The sequence below is a fragment of the Pinus tabuliformis genome, chromosome 6 (assembly GCF_031772625.1).
Source record: "Pinus tabuliformis cultivar Carrire ecotype Pingquan chromosome 6, CPIR1, whole genome shotgun sequence".
NCBI classification, from domain to species: domain Eukaryota; kingdom Viridiplantae; phylum Streptophyta; class Pinopsida; order Pinales; family Pinaceae; genus Pinus; species Pinus tabuliformis.
In genome coordinates this window covers 245,880,636-245,902,498 of record NC_142292.1, presented here as the reverse complement: position 1 = coordinate 245,902,498, position 21,863 = coordinate 245,880,636, and the positions used below count along the sequence as shown (strand labels likewise).

At 39.4% G+C, this 21,863-nt stretch overlaps 1 protein-coding gene across 1 annotated transcript in view; it reads left to right on the top strand.

The window, feature by feature from the left end:
- Window positions 1–21,863, top strand: part of LOC149258308 (putative cytosolic oligopeptidase A) — a 324,987-nt gene that overhangs the window by 260,175 nt on the left and 42,949 nt on the right. The window contains exons 13-14 of the mRNA XM_089415126.1: window positions 21,314–21,473; window positions 21,596–21,627. Coding sequence (XP_089271252.1) covers window positions 21,314–21,473; window positions 21,596–21,627 — 192 coding nt within the window. The remainder of the gene's footprint in view (window positions 1–21,313; window positions 21,474–21,595; window positions 21,628–21,863) is intronic.

Genomic DNA, 21,863 nt, shown 5'->3' with positions numbered 1-21,863 from the left:
GTACTTATGAGATAATCTGATCTTGTCACAGACTCACAAGTAAATTATTACTATGTAATACCAAATATCAAAGACTCGCCTTCGATCTTGAAGAGAGGTTGGAGTCCGCATCATATGTCCATTAATCTAGGCACGCAAAACCCAAGGGGCTGGCTTGAGTCCATATGGTGCTTTCAATAATCAGTAGTCATGAGTCTCCTTCATATGTGCCTTAAAGACTTGAGGTAGCTCCAAGTACCCTTCTTCCTTAAGTACATCGTGGAGGAAGCCAACTTCACATACATTTGATAGTAGTGCATTTGGAAATAGGAGCTAGTATCTTATCATAGTCCTCTTTCACAAAGAGCATATCACTGAAACATCTTTGTTATCTAGAATTGTCCTTGTGTGAAGGACATATTGCTGCTAGCATCTCCTTATCTGAAAGCATCTCATTTGACTGTTACATGATAGTCTACTCCCTATAAATAGTCATAGTCATCAACTTGGGAGACTGCAATCCTTCCTTCAAGGGTTTTGAGCTCTTGTTCATTTTCAAGCACCACTCTAATCTTGGGATGGCTCTACATCCTCGTCAATCTCAATATTGAGGACTTGGTCCTTACATCCATCTGATGCACTTGTTGACCCCAAAACAAGAGAAAGAGCAATGGTAGCAAAGTAAATAAACATAATGAAAGTGTACTTGATGATGAGGCAAGACTGTATTTCTTCTCTAGATATGAGAATGGCTCCTTCATTTTCTTGCACCAGCTCCCTCTTGATCATGCCTCCATGAGTCACCTCTGTCTATCAACCATATGTCAATGTCATCATCAGAAGAAATGCATCCTCTTGAGCAACACCTGTATTCTCATTCCAGATTCTTCCAAGCCTAGCTATCAATGTACAAGATGACAACAAGATCTTCATCATACCATCTCGTATTGGGAGACAACCCTTCTAGGGTTACTCTGAATCTGTCATAGGTACTTAAATAACTCAATGGCTTCTCACTGATCATGTCATATCATAAGGAAATTCTGAATCGCACTAGAGTTCCAATGCTATAAAGCCTAGGTTTTTTCAATATCCAAGGCCGCTTGTAAGGTTTTCTCTCAAACCCTATACTTTGTTTGTAAGAACAAGAGCTCCTTAGGGTTTCCTCCAAACCCTAGGATTCTTTAAGGTCTCCAACATCTTCATCTCTTCTTTCTGCGTGATCATGAAATCCATCATAGGTGTCTAAATAGGGGTGATCTCAATGACTTTTCTCCAACCCAACTTTGATACCATGTTAATTTTAGGGCATGATTGTTTTCTGATATAGATAATTTCATTTTTAAACTTTTTCAACAATTTTCAAATTGCATTCACCCCATATGAACATTAGCATCTATATAGAGAGAACAATAAAATCAACGATGCAGCAGGACATTAAGGAAGAATAGAAGAAAAACATACACAATAGAGACACCAGTATTTAGGTCAAAGACTGGGGCAAAACCCCACAAGGGGGAAACCCAAGAAAATTCTACTTCTTAGATATTCATTAAAATATCAGCGGAAATACAATGTACAATAAGTACGTGATACATCTTTCAACATCCAATACATTAGGCCTCCGGTGGCAATCCGGGATCATACAAGATCCTTCTGAGATGCCAGCAGACAAGCATATTAAAAGTGGTATACAATCATCCATATCACTGTCACAAGTAACACATGTATCTGTCAAGTATTCCCGATATCATTGTCACAAGGATACTATCAAACACCACAATCATAAGAGCACAACATACATCATTGTCACTGTCATGCTGCATACATCATTGTCACTGTCACTGTCATAGAGATTCTGCCATGCAGGGATACTGCCACATAGCTTAGTTATAAGGACATTGCCATTAGAACACTGACACAGATCTCTGTCATAAATACACTGCCATATATTACTGATATAAGAACAAGAGCCACTGCTCAAACAACATAGTCATATACATTACGGTCATAGGGACACTGCTGTCATACACATCATTGTCATATACACAAGTATCACTGTCATTCATCATTGTCACAAACACAAATAACACTGCCTTTCATCACTGTTGTAAGCACAATTTTCACTGTCAATAAGAACACATATCACTGCCATCACTATTGTAATAAGACTTCCATGCATCATAGTCTTAAGGTCACTATCTTTTGTAATCAAGTCACTGTCATTCACAAGCTCTTCTAACTAGCCCTTGTACACTAGCTAGCATACAACCTTTGTCCAAACTGGACCTAATCAATCGAGGAAGAACATCAAACTTGAATGAGCAACCAACATACCTTAGGACATCAAGAAAGATACTTCGATCTGAGCACTATACTCTGATATTTCGGCCCTGGTTAGGGAACCCTGTGGCAGCTACAGGACTGCTCTTTTCATGGCCAAACAACCTATCAAATACTGTGCTAACCTCCTCCAACAAGGCTTCCTATACCTGCGTTGTCTCACAAGAAACTCGACCTTGATTTAGTGCTCAAATCCTGATCTCAAAACCTCTCCAACATCCACATTAGGGCTCTGCCCTACCTGAAATAGGCGCAGAAGATTTGGCCCTAATCACAGAGAGTTTATTGACAAAATATCTTCCCGGACTTCAGCGCATTAAGACGTCAGAAAGGTGTGCCTAAATTCGTCAATTTCTCCACAGAGGGGTGCATTTAGGGCTGAGATAAGTTGCATATGATCACATAAGAAAGGCTGCAGAAGGATGCCACAAATAGGCTGCAGTTATGCCACTGGTAGGCCATAGATAGATGCCTCAAGAGATGTTCAAATTGAATGCCCCAAAATGAAGAAGGATAGGTGCCAATTTATAGCTTTTTCCATATACAGAATGTCACAACCTTTGGGGCAGGCTGACTTGAACACATCTGAGGTCAACATGTATTTTTGGAGGGAAACATAAACTCAAATTTTCTTTGAAAACATTAAACATATTTTCCACATGTTATGAAGATTAGTTGCCCAAGTAAATTTGTGACATTAAATAATAATAAGAAGAAAGCCAACTAGTAATTTCCTTTACCCAAAATAAATGATCTTTGCAGCAAGATGGGTTTCTCTCAGGGAAATTCATCCCATAGCTGCCCCAAATCTCAGCATCATGTGGGGCCATCAAATACCCCAATGCTCTTCTTTGGATCGACAACCTTGCATGATCAAGGTCAAGCTCTCTCTACAATGGATGGTACAACCTCTGCTTTTTGCTGACGATGTGGGGCAATCACCCTAAGAAGCCTTTGTTGCTTGATGGGAACCACCTTACAAATCCCTCTCAAGATAAGTGCAAACCAATAATCATCAAGTAACAAAAACCATGGATGTATCATAGTGAACGTACTTAATACTAAGTTACCAAGATATGGATATGGATACAGATCCATTGGTTTTTTGAAAAGCCAGGATCTGGATACGGTGAGGATACAACAAGTACAAAAAAATATATAATATTTTTTATATTTAAAAAAACATAGTTCTAAATCAAAACCATTACTAAGTCACAACATTAGAATTAAATCATTAGATAATTTATGAATTTAAACACTGAAGTGATGCATGTTGCATCATTCAAAAATGATAGTAGTAATACAAAAATGCAGTGTTGATAATATTGGTATCGTCAAAATATCAGCGAGGGTCCAAAAAACATCTTATCGACAATATCGGCGAAAATATTGGCAAATATCGGCAAGCATAAAAAATGCCTAATTTATTCCTTTTTTTTTTTTCCATATTTTTAAACATATAAAGCAATAACAACATGAAATAAACACATTGGCACATAAATATGAAGAAAGTACTGATATATATGATGTCAAATAGAAATGATACATCAAAGGCGATACCAAATCCTACAAATCTCTGATAATTGTCCAATCAAGGACTCAAATGTGGAGAACCAATATAAAATAACATCACATATATAAAAGTATCTCATCATCATGAGTTATATGCAGTAAAACAAATGAAACTAGCAGCTATCTATCTGAAATCAGTGCTCTCTCCCCCTTTTACGAGAAGACATGATTGGCTGTTTGCCAAGCTTGCCCCTATAGTAGAAGGCCCTGGCCCTGCCCTTGCACCTAATGTCAAATAATGAGTGCTAGGTATGGAGCTGTGCTCTCCTATATCTATAGCAGATGGTGTTGATGCTGATGCTCCCAGAATTTCCTCCTCCTCCTCTGCCTCTTGCTCCTCCTCCTCGTGCTGCTCCTCTTCTGAGTCCTCCTCCTCTTGCTGCCACTGTTCTAATGGTTCATTTGGCTCTAACCATGAAGGTGACTCCTCCAAGATGGGCACCTCAGACTCCACCCTCTACTGAGACAATACATCAATATTGTCTAAGGAAATGGCATCTAGATCCATTGGTGCTTCTATTTGCTTCACTTGAGGTCGGATATTGTAATGCACATATACTAAATCATTGAGGCGTGCGAACTCCAATCTGTAAGAGTGTCAAAAAAAACTAATGAGTCCCACTGAACAAAGGCGTCCTCTTGATCTCCTCTGCCTTCCGAGGAGCAGTGAAAAGATGAGTCGTTGAGTCTTGACACTTGAGGGTCATAAATTAAAAATTAAAAATTATAATAGATGTAATTGTTCAATTGAAGGCTGAAGCTCAAAGTTATATCTGTTGCGCTTTTTTGCATATATTTTCTCAAATACACTCCAATTGTGCTCACACCCTGAAGAGCTACATGTTTGACTCAAGATTCTTATGGCCAATTTTTGCAAATTTGGTGCCCTTGCACCATAGCTTCGCCACCAATTATCTGCAATAAAATAAAGAAATAAAAAAGTCAAAAACTTAAAACATAATTAAACTTTCAAATAAAAGTTACATAATTGAATTTTAAAAATCTAGAATTATAAGCAAGGAAAATCTAAATTGAAAATTCTAATTTCTAATGAGTGATGACTTGTCACTTACGTGGCATGAAGAAGGTCCTTTCCCTAATAGCATCATCAAAGCCAAATAGGCCAACAGAATCCCAATAAAATTGTATCTCGCGATTGATTTTGCTATGAAGCTCAGGATCATGTATTATCCTCTGAATACATGAATGAAGCCCTTCCATCACCTCACCATCAAAATCAAAGGCACATTTGTATGAAAATGCGGGATTGAGGAAGAGTGCTGCTGCATGAATGGGTCGATGAAGCATCCATGTCCACCGACTATCAATGACATCCCATAACATCATATGCCTATCAAGCTTGGCAGAACCCTTGTCTGCATAATAAGAACGAATGGCCTCCTTGGCCCTATCCATGGCCTCATACAAATAAGCCATTGCAAGCTTCTCCCCATCTACCTATCTCAGAACCTTTACTATAGGTTCACTAACTGAGCATGCTTCTTCTACTCCTTGCCAAAATGTGTGAGAGTACTCCATTTTTGCAATGGCTCTCCCATCCTGTCTCCTACTGTATCTACAATCACGCCACTCATCAGAAATAAACATTTGCTTCAACTCGAAATGGCATTGAAGCAAATACTGAAGAGTAATTAAGTTTGTGGCAAAACGTGTGATTGCAGGACGCTGCAATTCCTTGTTTCTAGTGTACCTCCTCATGAGGCTAAGAACAAAAGAATGGTTATAAATAAACTTGGGGACGCTCCTAGCCATATCAATCACCTCCTTGATGAAGGAGAGTTTCCCGATATCCTCAAGTAGTGAATCAATACAATGTGCTGCACACGGAGTCCAGAACAATGTGCGGTGCCTCTCCATAAGCATTCTACCGAAAGACACATAATTAGCTGCATTGTCTGTTATGACTTGCACCACATTTTGCACACCAATCTCTAGAATGAACCCATCTAACAACTCACATATCGTTGTTGCATCTTTGATATGTGTTGATGCATCCACTGATTTAATAAACATGGTACCTTTAGGACAATGTACCAACAAATTTAAAAGGGTCCTACCCTTCATATCTGTCCAACCATTAGACATCACTATGCATCCATAAACTTCCCATGTTTGTTTCAACTCCGCCAATCTAGAGTTGATGTCTTGCTTTTCTACTTGAAGAATTGGCCCCTGCAACTCCTCATATGTAGCACTTTTGTACCCTGGGCCCACAACAACAATAGCATCACACATTGGCTGCCAAATGGATTGCTTTTGGTGATGTTGAGAGGTAAGTCGCTCCAGAAAAGACACCTCCCCATAACTCTATCTGCTTCTTGCTTCTTCCTTTTCTAACAATTGATTTTATGGAAGGTTGAGCTCCATGTCCTGTTTGTGGAACAAAAAATGATGACCTCGCACTAGCAGTAGCAGGTGATGCTGTGGAGCCTTCCCACTACCCTCAGCCTCAAAATCAGAAGAAGATATCCCGAAAGATCTACCTGCACGTTCAGCATTGTTTCTTTCTGCTTTTTCCTTCTTTTTGTCTTTTTCATCAATTGCTTCAAGAGCTTTTTGTATAAGCTCCGGACTAGAAATTGTACAAGGCCCAACATCATGTCCAGGGAGTTTAGCCAGATGGTATTTCAATCGCGTAACTCCTCCTGTCATCCTAGTTTAGGTTTTAACCCCGTACAAAAATTACCTGCATACGAATTCTAAAACACAAAATAAACAATGTGAAAGCATAACACATAAAACACATATACACAGAGATTTTCCCCTGGATCCCAAAAATCGGGACTACCAGCTTGATTTTTCATTATTGTTCCTTTTAATGTTACAATACATATTTATACATGTCGAAGCATCCAATACCTTGGACCGAAAACCATCGCGTCCAAAACAATGGATCGAAAACCATAGGTAGGTCTGCTTAACCTAATATAGGGTCCAAAAAAATATAACACAACCCAACATTCTCCCACTTGTTGTTTTCTATCCACAGGGGGCCACAAGAGCTTAGTCATTTTTCCAGCCCTAAAACACCCATTGTTTCTCTACACCAGGAGAACTTCTCAAAGCTCACAGATTTTGTCAATGCATTTGCAGTATTCTTCAAAGTGTCCACCTTTACCAGCAACACCTTTTTGTCTTTTATCATATCCTTCATAAAGTGATATTGAACATCAATGTGCTTTGTCTTTGAATGATATGCAAGGTTCTTTGTCAATAAAATTGTACTTTGGCTGTCACAGTCTATCTTTATAGCTCTCTGTACTAACCCCATACTTGAACACAATCTCTGCAACCAAACTGCTTCCTTGCTTGCATGAGTGGCTGCGATGTATTCTGCCTCTGTAGTTGATAGTGCCACCACAGATTGTTTCTTACTCATCCAACGGACTGCACCTCCAAATAGGTTAAACACACATACCCACTTGTAGATCTTCTCTGATCCAAATCTCCAACCCAGTCTGCATCAACAAAGCCACGGATATCCAAAACTTTGTCCCATCCTAGTCTTCCTAGGTAACACAAACCATAATCACTAGTGCCACGAAAACCCACTTCACTGTTGTCCAATGCTCCTTTCCTAGTTTTGACATAAACCTGCTCAATACTCCCACTGCATGTGCAATGTCTGGTCTAGTACAGACCATTGCATACATCAGGCTACTGACTACACTTGCATATGGAACACGGGACATGTCCTCTTCTGCTTCTTGTGTCTTGGGACACTGTTCAGCAGATAACTTTACACCTATAGGAATAGGAACCTTCATCGGTTTACTGTCCTGCACATTAAACCTCTGCAATATTGTCTCGACATACTTCATCTGGTTTAACCAGAGCTTCCTATTTGTCCAATCTCTTTTAATTTCCATGCCCAAAATATAGTTTGTAGCACCAAGATCTTTCATGTCAAATTTGGAGGACAAATGGGTTTTCAAATCCTGGATAATTTCGTTGCCATTTCCAACCAGCAACATATCATCCACATACAAGACCAGATAAATAACATGGTCACCAATTAATTTAAAATACACACAGTGATCTGCTTTGCTTCTGGTGAAGGCAAATCCCCGTATAAATGTATCAAATTTCGATACCACATCCTTGGTGACTATTTTAACCCATACAGAGACTTCTTTAACTTGCATACCAGTTCTTTCTTATCCTTCACTGCAAAGCCTTCAGGTTGCTTCATGTAGATCTCTTCTTCCAGATCCTCATGAAGAAATGTTGTCTTCACATCCATCTGTTCTACCTCAAAATCAAAAGCGGCAGCAACAGATAAAAGTAATCTAATAGAAGTTACCTTGGCAACAGGAGAAAAAATATCACCAAAATCAATTCCCGGCACCTGGGAATAACCTTTTGCTACCAACCGAGCTTTGTATCTCTCCACCTTTCCTTTTGCATTTGTCTTCTTCTTGAACACCCATTTGCTGCCAATGGGTTTGCTTCCAGCCGACAACTCCACTAGATCCCAAGCCTCATTTTTGTGCAAAGATGCCATTTCATCAACCATGGCCTCTTTCCAGAGTTTTCCATCCTCTGAATCTACTGCTTCCTTCACAGTTCTGGGATCATCATTAGTAATAGATAAAGCAAAATTTGAACAGAAAGCAGATGGACTATACCTTTTTGGCTGCCTTCTTTTTCGAACTGATCTTCTTACATCCGGAGTTTGTGGCTCTTCATCTTATGATTCCTCTTCTACTGTAGAGTTTGATTCTTCCTGCTTTAGCTCAAACTCTATCTTCTCAGGTTCCTTTGGTTGGACTTCATGTTTAATAACATCTTTCACCTCTTTGAACACCACATCTCGGCTGTACACAACCTTCGTTGTTGCTTGGTTCCAAAGCTTATAACCCTTTAAACCATCCTTATACCCAATAATGATGCACTTTCCAGATTTACTATCCAACTTGGTTCGTTTCTTCTTTGGAACATGTACATATGTATGACATCCAAATAGCCTCAGATGTGAAAGAGAGGGTTTCTTACCAGTCCATACCTCTTGTGGAGTCTTATCCTCCAATGCTGATGAAGGTGATCTGTTGACCAGGTAACATACTGTCTCCACCGCTTTTGCCCAGAATTCTTGTCCTAACCCGGCACCACTGAGCATGCTTCTTGCCCTTTCCATCAACATCTTGTTCATTCTTTCTGCAACTCCATTTTGCTGAGATGTATATGGATTAGTCTAATGCCGTGCTATACCACGCTTCTTACATAATTCTTCAAATTCCTTACTGCAAAACTCTCCACCGTTATTTGTCCTCAACACCTTTATCTTCTTCTCTGTTTGGTTTGCACCAGAGCCTTAAATTCTTTAAACCTGTCAAAGTCTTCAGATTTCTTCTTAAGGAAATATATCCATGTATTCCTTGAGAAGTCATCTACAAATGATACGTAGTACACAGACTTACCCAGTGATGGAACCTTCATAGCTCCAAACACATCACTGTGCACAAGTTCTAATATCTGTTTCACACTCTTACCACCAGAGGGGAAACTCACCCGATTCTGCTTCCCATATACACAATTTTCACAGAAATCAAAATCCAGAGAGCTATTACTCATTCCTTCTACCATACCTTTACTATGAAGTATTTGAAGACCCTTCTCTCCAATATGTCCAAGCCTTTGATGCCACAACATGGTCTTCTCTCCAGAGACCACTAGATTTTCTGCTCCACTTTCAGGAACTACAGAACTGTTGCACCCATCAACAACAGTGCTACCTTGCAACTTGTACAGAGTTCCAGTCCGAACTCCTCGCATCAATACCAGTGCTCCTCAAAGCATCTTGCAGGTATCCTTCTCGAACACTGTTTTTATACCTGCATCATCCAGCTTGCTTACTGAAATCAGATTTCTGGCTAATGCAGGAATATGCAAAACACTCGGATATGTTCTAACCCTTCCACCTTGCAACCTCAACTTTACTTTTCCACGACCAACGATTCTAGCCTTCCTATCATCTCCTAAGAAGACATCACCACCATCATATTTATCATACTCACAGAACCACTCTCTATGGGGAGTGAAGTGAAAGGATGCACTTGAGTCAATCAACTATGCCTCATGATCTACATGTGTACTTGAAGAAGCCAAGTACACATCCCCACCTTCATCTGAGGTGGTTTTCGCCTCTGCAAAAGAAACGTTATCAGATCCTTTTCCTTTGTCAGGAGTTTTAGATTTACAGTCCCTTTTGTAGTGCCCTTCCTTTCTGCATTTCCAGCACACCACCTTTACAGGTTTTCCTGAAGATTTAGATCTCTCTCTAGATTTAGATCTCCCACTTGATGACTTATTTTTGTTTCTGTTCTGGGACCGTCCTTATATAGACAAGGCATCACCATTTTGGCTCTCCATATTTTGCTGTCTCATCTCCTCCGTCAGCAAGGATGAGACTATTTCATCAAATTGCAAGGCAATTGCATTGCTACCTATTGCAATAACCAGATTGTCCCACGAATCTGGTAGAGAACACAACAAACTGATGCACTTATATTCATCTGAAATTTTAATATCAACAGATAATAACTGACTTATCACAGTATTAAATGCGTTCAGAGGCTCTGTCACCGAGTCTCCATCTTTCATCTTCAGGTTATACAACTTTTTCCATAGGAACAATTTATTCACCAGAGACCTAGATTGGTACAAAGTCCTTAACCTGTCCCACAAAGCCTTCACCGTAGCTTCTCCTGATACATTCAGCTATACTGAATCTGAGACACTCAATCGTATTGTGCTCTTTGCGTTCCGATCCAACTTCTTCCATTCTTTATCGGACACTTCCGTTGGTTTAATACCCGGATCTACTGTGATCCCTTGATATATATCCACCAATAGATCCTCCATCTTGAGTTTCCACAAATCAAAACTTTGACCATTAAATTTCTCGATCTCTATCTTTCCACTGCTCGCCATCTTCTTTCACCACCAGAATCGATCCCGCAGAACTCCCACTGAACAGGGTCTAACACAGGTCCGAGCGAAACCCCTTAGCAACGAAGGCGTCCCCTTGAAGCCAAAACAACTCTGATACCAAATGTAGGTTTTAACCCCGTACAGAAATTTCCTGAATACGAATTCTAAAACACTGAAAATAAACAATGCGAGAGCATAACACATAAAACACATATACACAGAGATTTTCCCTTGGATCCCAAAACCGGAACTACCAGCTTGATTTTTCATTATTGTTCCTTTCAGTGTTACAATACATATTTATACATGCCGAAACATCCAATACCATGGACCGAAAACCATCGCGTCCAAAACCATGGACCGAAAACCATAGGTAGGTCCACCCAACCTAATATAGGGTGCAAATTTTTTTTTCCCAGCGCGCTGCTCTGGACCCCGTAGAGAGGGGCTACTCGCCCCCCCTCAGACCCCCCGAACAAGGGGGGCTGCCCCCCCCCTGTGACCTACCCGCCGCGCAATCAACACAACGAAGGGGGAACTCCAGCCCCCCTCTAACCCCCCGATTCACTACGTAGGTTAGTCGTGGAAAGAATATAACACAACCCAACACCTAGTCCCACAACAATTTGCATGATAGATATGCCCGATTTCTCGCAGTATCAAGCTCCCCATACTCCCAGAATGGTTCCAAGGCTTTTGGCATATTTGTAGTGAGCTAATTCAAACCTAGGGCACGAAAAAACAAAAAAATGGAATTAATGTTTGATGTTATTCCACCCATACACAAAAAATAATAAGTAATAACCACCTTATTTTACAAAATATTTTTTTTGCTACATTATTTGCAATGTGAATTCAATGAAAAATGACAATAAGAGGGTGCATTTGAAAGTTTAAAAAAGAAAAGGAGTTTGCTGTCCAAATATGGAGAAAACTCTTGCATTGGCTCATGGGCATGAAAATCATAGCAAATGGGAAAAAAAAACAAAATGTTGGTATGCAATGAGGCAATCAAGAATAGCCCTAAATCTATCAAAAATATCATTAACATAGGGGTTTTTTATAACATACTTGTTAATGGAAGAAATGAAGATTGTCTCACTGTTCTTCAATCTTTGATTAATAAAAATTTTGTAGTTGGTGGTGACAATGGCTCTTCGATCCTCAATTCATCATTGACAACAACCACAACACTCTCCCCTTCCTTCTCCAACACTCAGAATATAAAAATGAGCAAAAAAAAATCGATTTGCCTTTTCTAACAGTGGCCTAGCTGGCCCGACGATATTTCACATCGTCGTGCGATATTTTCTCAAGATATCGACGACATCTTGGAAATATTGTGATATTTTAACGGTGATATTTCGGCTCCCAGAAAATATTGCGATATTTCCGAATATCACTGATATTATCAACACTGGAAAAATGAGTGCCTCATGAGTGGTCACTCTACTAATATGATAGTATCAAATAAGTGCATACTAGCACACTTATTTTAGTTTGCCCAGTGAGATGGGCCTTAAACCTATTGTATGGGCCATTTGGAATGCTATTGCATTCACTACATCTTCATTTGTATGAACCACCCTCAACATTTTTGCCAAAAAATTCCACATACTACCACAAAAGAGATTTTGGGTCTCTATTGATATTTGTTCCTTCACTTAAACCTATTGTATGAGCCATTTGGAATGCTATTGCATTCACTACATCTCCATTTGTATGAACCACCCCCAACATTTTTGCCAAAAAGTTCCAGATATTACCACAAAATAGATTTTGGGTCTTTATTGATATTTGTTCCTTCATTGTAGTGATGGGTCTTTATAATTAGATATAAATTAAAACCATACACAAGTAGCAATATATGTTTTTTAATCTAAAATTACACATTAATTAATTTATATATAAAACTATAAATTAAACATCAATATAAATTAAATACTAATAAAACTATAATTAAACTATATAGTATATATAAATTAAATATATGTTTTTAAAATTATAAATTACACATTAATAAATTAAATGCGTATAATTTATTAATAATATTTAATTTATAATATACATTAATATTATAAATATAGATTAAATATATTAATATTTAATATTATATTAAATAATAATGTTAATATTGAATATTGAATATTGATTTATAATTAACATTATAAATAAATTAATGTAAATGAAATATTAATAACACTATATAATGATATATTATCCCCAAGGGTTAGCCCAACTGGTCGAGTCACCGCCGTTAAGTACCTCACAGATCGAGGGTCATAAGGTCAATTATCCTCGACGCCCTTGGGGTTAGGCCTTGTTAGTCTGGACGACGGGCTTTAAAAGATTCCCTTCGGGGTTGATCTGCCCAGATTTTCCTATGGGAAAAATACTATATAATAATATATTGAATGTAATAAAAAATTAGTTAAAATTGCATGGACAAGATTAATATAAATTTAAAAATACGTAATAAAAAAACTTGCGGCCCATGCCTAAGCCCCCTCCAACCGGCGTCACCAGTGTTGTGTTGCCCACGACCCCAACAATTGAAATGAAATGAAATCGTTGTGCTGCCCATGGTGTGACGTGCCGTTGACATCCCGACCACACTACCTCGTGTGCTATGTTGCCACCCTAACCACACAACGTCTCATGGTGCTCGACCAGGCAACCTCCTGCAGTGCGTTGTCAACCCATTGCGTCTCCAAAATCACCGTATCTGCCACCAAACCAGTTAAATCGGCCCCTAAACATAGGGCAAGGTTCTACTTGACATTGAAACGACACCCTGGTGGATCATACATGGATCCAGGCGGATCAGAATCTGGATCCAGTTCGGATGCGGGGATTCGTGTTTCTTTCTGTTGACCCCCGTGGATCCAGTAACATAGACTTAATGTTATGGGTGTAATAATACTAATCCGTGTTTCCTTCTGTTGACCCCTGAGGATCCGGTAACATAGACATAATGTTAAGGGTGTAATAAATACTTCACACAAAGTTTTCCTTCAAATATCTAGCTAGACCATGTTTTGTATAAGTGTTCCTGCTTATGTTAGGGATGACTAGATGGATAAGCCTATTAAGTGTTTCCCGTCCCCAAGGGGAAGTGAGGTCCCAAGTTAGCCCAGTAATCCATAGTTGTGCGTGGAGATGGTGACAATGGAGTGGGCATGACTTTAGGGAAAAGTTCCATAAGCATGTGACTGTTTGTTGAATTGTGGTAGGACCGGATGTGCTCTAGCCAGGAAAATTGGTGGAGAGCCTAAGGCACATAAGATCTTCAAAATGCATAAATCGTTTTGGGAAATTCCATCCGGTTGGAGAGATATTAAAATAATTAATTTTTTTAATGGAGTTCCTAAGTCTAACCTTAGTAAATTTAAAATATTAATGGGTATTAATATAAAACTGAGTGAGAAGGTTCTAAATGGCAAGGATCAAACCAAATCTAATCTTAGCCGTTGATTAGGGACTTAATTTCGGTCGTTGAAGACTCAACAGGAAAAATATAAGAGGAGGCTTGAGGGTCAGTTGGAAACACACCAACAGATACTTAGTATCTCAAGGAAAATCGATTCTCAAAGAGAAGGAGATTGATTTCAGAGGGAGACTTGCAGGATGGAGGAAGAGGGGGGATTAGCAACAGTCAGGGAGCTCAGATGAAGTGACACAGGGACTTTGAGAGACAACGCAGAGGTAGACGCAAATCAGAGTGACGTAGGGATGATGTAGAGAGGGACCATCGCTGCGCAAAGCCACGCAGAATGACGTAGGGCTGACACAGTAGAGAAAGGAAGCTCTCCGGGTGTCAGAAAGTCTCAGAGAAAAGTCTTAGATGTTTTCTCCCAGTGTCTATGTAAATTTTTTTGTAAAAGCGATTGTTGTTGAAGATTAATAAAACCCTCCTCTGTTGCACCCCTGCATTGGGTTTTTGCAGGGACAATTGACTAAAAATAATTGTGTTGATGTGATTGATTCTTGTGCATATATTTGTTTCTGTATAATGATGTGATATCTGCAGTAGAATTTATTTTAATATTTACTGAAGGGATTTCATAAATAACTTATTGGGAATAATAAGTAGGTGAAATAAATCAGGTGTTGGAGTAATAGAATTTCTGTTTAGAAATTTTCACATGGTATCAGAGCAAAGATTCAGCGACAGGAAGGGAAAATCAATTATTGGTAAGAGCGTGATGCAAAAGCATCCACTCAAGGAGACTCGTGCAGATTTTCAGAAGAATGCACAAGAGACAAAAGTTACGATTATTCTATGTTGGCTTCTAGATTGGAAGAAGAAGTTGCAAGCTCTGCCTCCTCAGAGGTTTGGTATATAGATAGTGAGCCTTCTTGGCATATGACAGGAATCTGAGAATGTTTTTTAGATTATCAGGAAGAAAGAATGAATTTTCAGATCACCATGGGGAATAAGGCAAAGTATACTCCAGTAGAGAAAGGTACTATAGTTTTTCAAACATAAATAGGAGAGCGGTTTCGAGCTACCAATGTGCTGCATGTGTCAGGACTGGGGATGAAGTTACCTTTCGTATCTCAACTTCAAAACAAGGGCTATGACGTTTTCTTCGTTAAGGAGAAAGTATACGTCAAACACCTGAGTTGGAAAAGGAAGGTCCAGATCGGAATCAGAAGTAACAGGTTGTATAGGTTGCAGCTAGAATCACCAATGGCACTAATAGGCAGTAACGGAGACAAGGATTCGAATGAACTATGGCATAGAAGGATGGGACATTTGCACCATGGGGTTTGAGAATTCTCAGAAAAACTGTAACAGAGTTCCAGATCTTAGTATTGAACGCGTTGATGTATGTAGAGGGTGTGCTGTGGGCAAGTATGCCAAAGCAGTGTTTCCAAGAAGTAACAATAGGGGGAAGAGTGTACTAGGATTGATACACTCAGACATCTGCACACCGTTGTCCACAAAAGCTCTTAGTGGTGCCGAATACTTCGTCACCTTCATCGATGACCATTCCAGGAAGACTTGGATCTACTTTCTGAAAACCAAAGTTGATGTTTTCAATCGATTCAAAGACTTCAAGGTTCTAGAGGAGAATCTGACAGGAAAGAAGATAAAAGTGTTGTACTTAGACAATGGTGGAGAGTATGTTGACAAGGACTTCACCGATTTTTGCGTTGGGGAGGGAATCAAAAGAGAGTGGACAACTCCCTACAATCCGGAGCAAAATGGAGTAGCAGAAAGGAAGAACAGGACTATTGTGGAAGCAACTAGGACAATGATGTATGATCAGGATATGCCAAAATTTCTGTGGGCAGAAGCATGCGGCACGACAATCTATGTCCAGAATAGAACTCCTCATAGGGCATTGGGCAAGATTACTCTAGAGAAGGTCTTCACCGGGAAGACACCTGAAGTTAGTCATTTCAAGATATTTGGGAGTTTATCATATTGCTGTATACCTGAGGAGAAGAGGAAGAAGTTAGATCAAACTGCAGAGAAAGGATGTCTTGTGGGATATAACGGGAATCCTAAGGCATATAGAGTCTACCTTCTGGGGAGCAGGAAGGTAGTAGTTCAGCGAGATGTAAAGTTCATGGAGGATAGAGCTTTCAGAAGATATCTAGAATTGCCTTCCGAGGAGCAGTCAAAAGATGGGTCGTTGGTCAAACCACTTCAACCAGCGGAAGCTAATACCAGAAATTCTCCTTCAGAACAAGAGGAATCATAGGAAGAGGAAGAGCTGACAGATGCGCCTACTACCAAAGGAAGAATGAGCCGGGAACTCCGACAGATTCTATGGGATGTAGAGGAATTCATTGGTGCACCCAGGAACAGTAAAAGGGAGCGAAAACAACTAGACAGATAGAGGAGAAGAGGAAGAAGTTAGATCAAACTGTAGGGAAAGGATATCTTGTGAGATATAACGGGAATGCTAAGGCATATAGAGTCTATCTTCCGGGGAGCAGTAAGGTAGTAGTTCGGCGAGATGTAAAGTTCATGGAGGATAGAGCTTTTAGAAGATATCTAGAAATGCCTTCCGAGGAGCAGTCAAAAGATGAGTCGTTGGTCAAACCGCTTCAACCAGCGGAAGCTATTACCAAAAATTCTCCTTCAGAACAGGAGGAATCACAGGAAGAGGAAGAGATGGCAGATATGCCTACTACCAGAGGAAGAACGAGCCAGGAACTTCGACAGATTCTACGGGATGCAGAGGAATTCATTGGTGCGCCCAGGAACAATAAAAGGGAGCGAAAATAGCTAGATAGATACCGGGCCTTAGTAGCTCAGGTTGGGGAACCCTCTAGTTTTCAGGAGGTGAGCGTCAAGTATGGGTGGATGCGATGGTGGAGGAATATAGCTCTATAATGGTGAATGATGTTTGGGAAGTGGTGCCTATGCCTCAGGACAGATCAATGGTAGGTTCAAGATGGATCAACAAGATCAAATATGTTGCAGACGGTAATGTGGAGAAATACAAAGCCAGGTTTATGGCTAAGGGGTATGTTCAGAAGGAAGGAATAGACTACGAAGAGACCTTCGCCCCAGTAGCCAGATATACATCTATTAGAACCGTGATATCTCTTGCAGCACATATGGGGTGGGAGATTCATCAGATGGATGTCAAGACGACATTCTTGAACGGGGTAATAGAAGAGGAAGTATACATTGAAAAGCGAGAAGGTTTTGAGACACATGAGAAGAAATCACATGTATGTAGATTAAAGAAAGCCTTGTATGGCTTAAACAGGCACCTAGAGCATGGTATGGTCGAATTGATTGCTACTTGCAGAAGACGGGCTTCGTCAAGAGTGATGCAGATACCAATCTATACTATCTAGTTATAGAGAATGAGCCTCTAGTCCTAGTATTATATGTGGATGATCTCTTCCTAACAGGATCATCTAGGCTCATCAAGGACTACAAGAAGAATCTAGCCACAAAATTCGACATGAATAATTTGGGACAGATACATTATTTCCTAGGGTTGGAAGTTTGGTAGCAGAAGGGTGAGATCTTCCTTGGACAAGGGAGAGATGCTACAAAAATCCTGAAGAGATTCAGGATGCAGGACTGTAGTCCTATGGCTACTCCAATGATTACCAACTGGAAGAAAATTGATGCATCAGAAGATAAAGATGTTGATCCCACCTTGTACAGGCAACTCATAGGATCCTTGATGTATCTGGTCAATACTAGGCCAAACATTTGTTACACTGTCAACACCCTCAGTCAGTTTATGGTGGAACCTAAGAGGGCGCATTAGGCAACAACCAAACATGTTCTCAGGTATATACAAGGAACAGTCGAGCATGGACTATTGTACACCAGAGGCAATGACATCAGGCTGAGTGGGTTCACTAACGCAGATTGGGCTGGAAGTTCAGTAGATCGGAAAAGTACCACTGGGTACTGTTTCAACATTGGATCAGGGATGACTTCTTGGTGCAGTAGGAAACAAAAATCTGTAGCTCTGAGCTTAGCTGAAGCAAAATATATGGCTGCTAGCACAGCTTCGTGCGAAGCCATATGGCTTAGAAAATTTCTTGTGAACCTATTCAGTAGAAGGATGGATGTGACCAGGATCATGTGTGATAATCAGAGTTGCATCAAGCTCTCTGAGAATCCAATATTTCATGATCGGTCGAAGCACATTGATATCAGGTGTCACTTTGTCAGAGACTGTGTCCAACGAGGAGCAGTACAATTGAGCTACACTCCTACAGGAGAACAGGTGGCGGACATCCTCACCAAGGCCCTAGGAAGAACAAAGTTCATTTATTTCAAGGAGAAGATGGGGATGGTAAAGAATCCATTTCAGTAGTAGAAATGGATAAGTGTCAGGTGTTGCAGTGCAGCAGTTAGCAGTGCTATGGGCAGCATGGGCAACATATGGAGAGGGAGCTACAATATAGATGTAGCAGTGGCAGTGGCAGTGTCATGGGCAGCAGTACAGAAAGCAACAATGCAGATGGTGTGAGGCATCAGGCCAAGCATCAACATAGGTACTGGTGCGGAAGGATCAGTGTGATGTTTCAGCGATGGAGCATTACTAGAGCACATTTCTCGCTAAGAGGGAGTGTTGATTTGTGGTAGGATCGGATGTGCTCTAGCCATGAAAATTGGTGGAGAGTCTAAGGCACATACGATCTCCAAAACCTAGAAATCGTTTTGCAAAATTCCATCATGTTGGAGAGATATTAAAATAATTAATATTTTTAATGGAGTTCCTAAGTCTAAGCTTATGAAAATTAAAATATTAATGGGTATTAATATAAAACTGGGTGAGAAGATTCTAAATGACGAGGATCAAGCCAAATCTAATCTTAGCCGTTGATTAGGGACTTAATCTCGACCGTTGAAGACTCAACAAGAAAAGTATAAGAGGAGGCTTGAGGGTCAGTTGGAGACACACCAGCAGATACTCAGTATCTCAAGGAAAATCGATTCTCAAAGAGAAGGAGATCGATTTCAGAGGGAGAGTTGCAGGGTGGAGGAAGAGGGGGGATTAGCAGCAGTCAGGGAGCTCAGAAGAAGTGACACAGGGACTTTGAGAGACAGTGCAGAGGGAGACACAAATCAGAGAGACACAGGGATGATGTAGAGAGGGACCAGAGCTGCGCAGAGCCATGCAGAATGATGCAGGGTTGACACAGTAGAGAAAGGAAGCTCTCCAGGGTGTTAGAAAGTCTCGGAGAAAAGTCTCAGGTGTTTTCTCCCAGTGTCTATGTAAATTTTTCTGTAAAAGTGATTGTTGTTGAAGATTAATAAAACCCTCCTCTGCTGCACTGGTTTTTCGGCATTGGGTTTTTCCGGGGAGAATTGTCCAAAAATAACTGTGTTAATGTGATTGATTCTTGTGCATATATTTGTTTTTGTATAATGATGTGATATCTGCAGTAGAATTTATTTTAATAATTATTGAAGGTATTTCATAAGTAACTTATTGGAAAGAATAAGTAGGTGAAATAAATCAGTTGCTGCAGTAATAGAATTTCTGTTTAGAAAATTTCACACTGTTCACTGGCTAATGGTGGTCCAACATCTTGAGTGTATAGATGCAAGGAGGGAGCAATTGTGGAGGCATGGGTTACCCGTTTCCTTGGCTTGCTTTTTCCATTCCTTTGGTGTGCCTTTTAGTGTTTTACGATAATGCTTTGATTTGGGTGCATAGCTCAGGAGGCCAAGCTTGGTTTTTGAGATTTAACATTTATCACCCTTTGATGATGAGGTCGTATATCGCTCATCAGGATTGGGATATGATAACTTTTTTGTTTCATTGGTCATATGGCTATACTTAGTTGATGTATGATCCTTGTAATAGGTAGTTAGAGTAGGGTTGTTTCTCTTGCATACTTGTTTGTGCATCCTTCTTTAATTGTCTACATGTTTTTTTTTTTTCTTGCATAATATTTAGGTTATTATGTTTTATTTTAGCTAATATGTTATTATAGTATTATCATTATCCTATATCGCAAGGTTGATGATCAATATCCTGCTCAGTTGTTACCAACAAATTGCTGTGAGTGTACTGATAACAGGTCTATGAGTATACTGTCACAAGACATTATATTTTATTCGATCATTATTCAATTATACATTATTCAACTGTCATTTTCTGTTTGATATTCTGTTAATAACTATTGTTCATTAATGGCCCCATATTTGTATAAGTGTGGTTGGGTTGGTAAACTAAAGCGAGATGTGGGATCAAATTCTCTCGTCTCACTGCCACCAAAATTATGGGAAACTGGTCCCACAGCAAGAGCTGCTGTTTCCAGGTCTTTTGCTCTGAATACAAAACTATATTTGTTAGAAAGAAAATTGAATCCCATCATTGAACCATATTGATAGTAACTTTAACATTCCATTTTAATGTCAAATTTTCCCTTAATCTTCAAATTGATTTCAGAATATTTGGAACGTATCAGTTGTGGTGATGTTCAATCATATTCAGGCTTTCTGTAGCAAGCCAGTCTCCTTTTCAGCTGTTTGAGTAATTATTATTATTATTATTATTTTTTCTTTGTTATTTTGTTCTGTTTGCCAACTTCTATCAGCCTTGTTTATTGATTTGTAGTATTTTTCTTTGGAATATAGTACAACTCCTTGATTACAAAAGAGGGAAGCATGTCCGTTTTAGAGGAATAAAGTCCAGCTAACCTGTTGTAAGTCTAGTATTTAATATTTTTGGGAGGAACGAATCAAATATTTCTAAGATTTGTATTATACATTAAGAACTAAGATATTTACATCTAGAGAACACTATGTGCTCACGATGTGTACTTTCCAATTAAATGTATCCCAGAGTTAACTGTTTTACATTCATATTAAGCAAAACAAAATAATTTTCAGTGTTTCAGATTCACACAGGTATATTTCCTCCGCATTATTCGATTGTCAGCATCCATATGAATTTTATGGTTAATTTGATTATGTTGTTTATTCCTCTGCATCTGATAGAGATGTTTTGTGATGTAGATCCGATTTGCGAGTATTGATCTAGAACTGCATTCAAAGTATGTTCCTGGTGGTTCGGAGACTATTTTCAATGTTGATCAGAGGGTAGCTCAGAGGACACAAGTTCTTCCACCATTGCAGGAAGATAGGTTCTTATGCAGTTTCCTTCATATCTTTGCAGGTTAGTGCAATGGCTCTTCTCAGTTTTCTTAATTGTTGGTTAATGAGATATTGAGATATGTTTGGCATTTATATTAATATCTAAAAGCTCTTTTCCATGGAACTGTGTGATTTGTTAAACAGGTGGATATGCAGCAGGTTACTATAGCTACAAGGTAGTCCATTTCCTAGTTGCTGATATTTCATTCTAAAGCTTTATGCATGTCGAATTGTATTAGTAATAATTTTACAGCTATCAATTGGAAAGAGCTAAAGATGGACTAGCAGTTGTATTCTCACCCAATTCCTCTTGAAAATTGAGTTCAACTTTTATTGTCTTTGAAAGTTGAAATATCTCAAATTATCTCCTTGAAGTATTATATAATTAAACCTGGTCAAAACTCTTAATGGA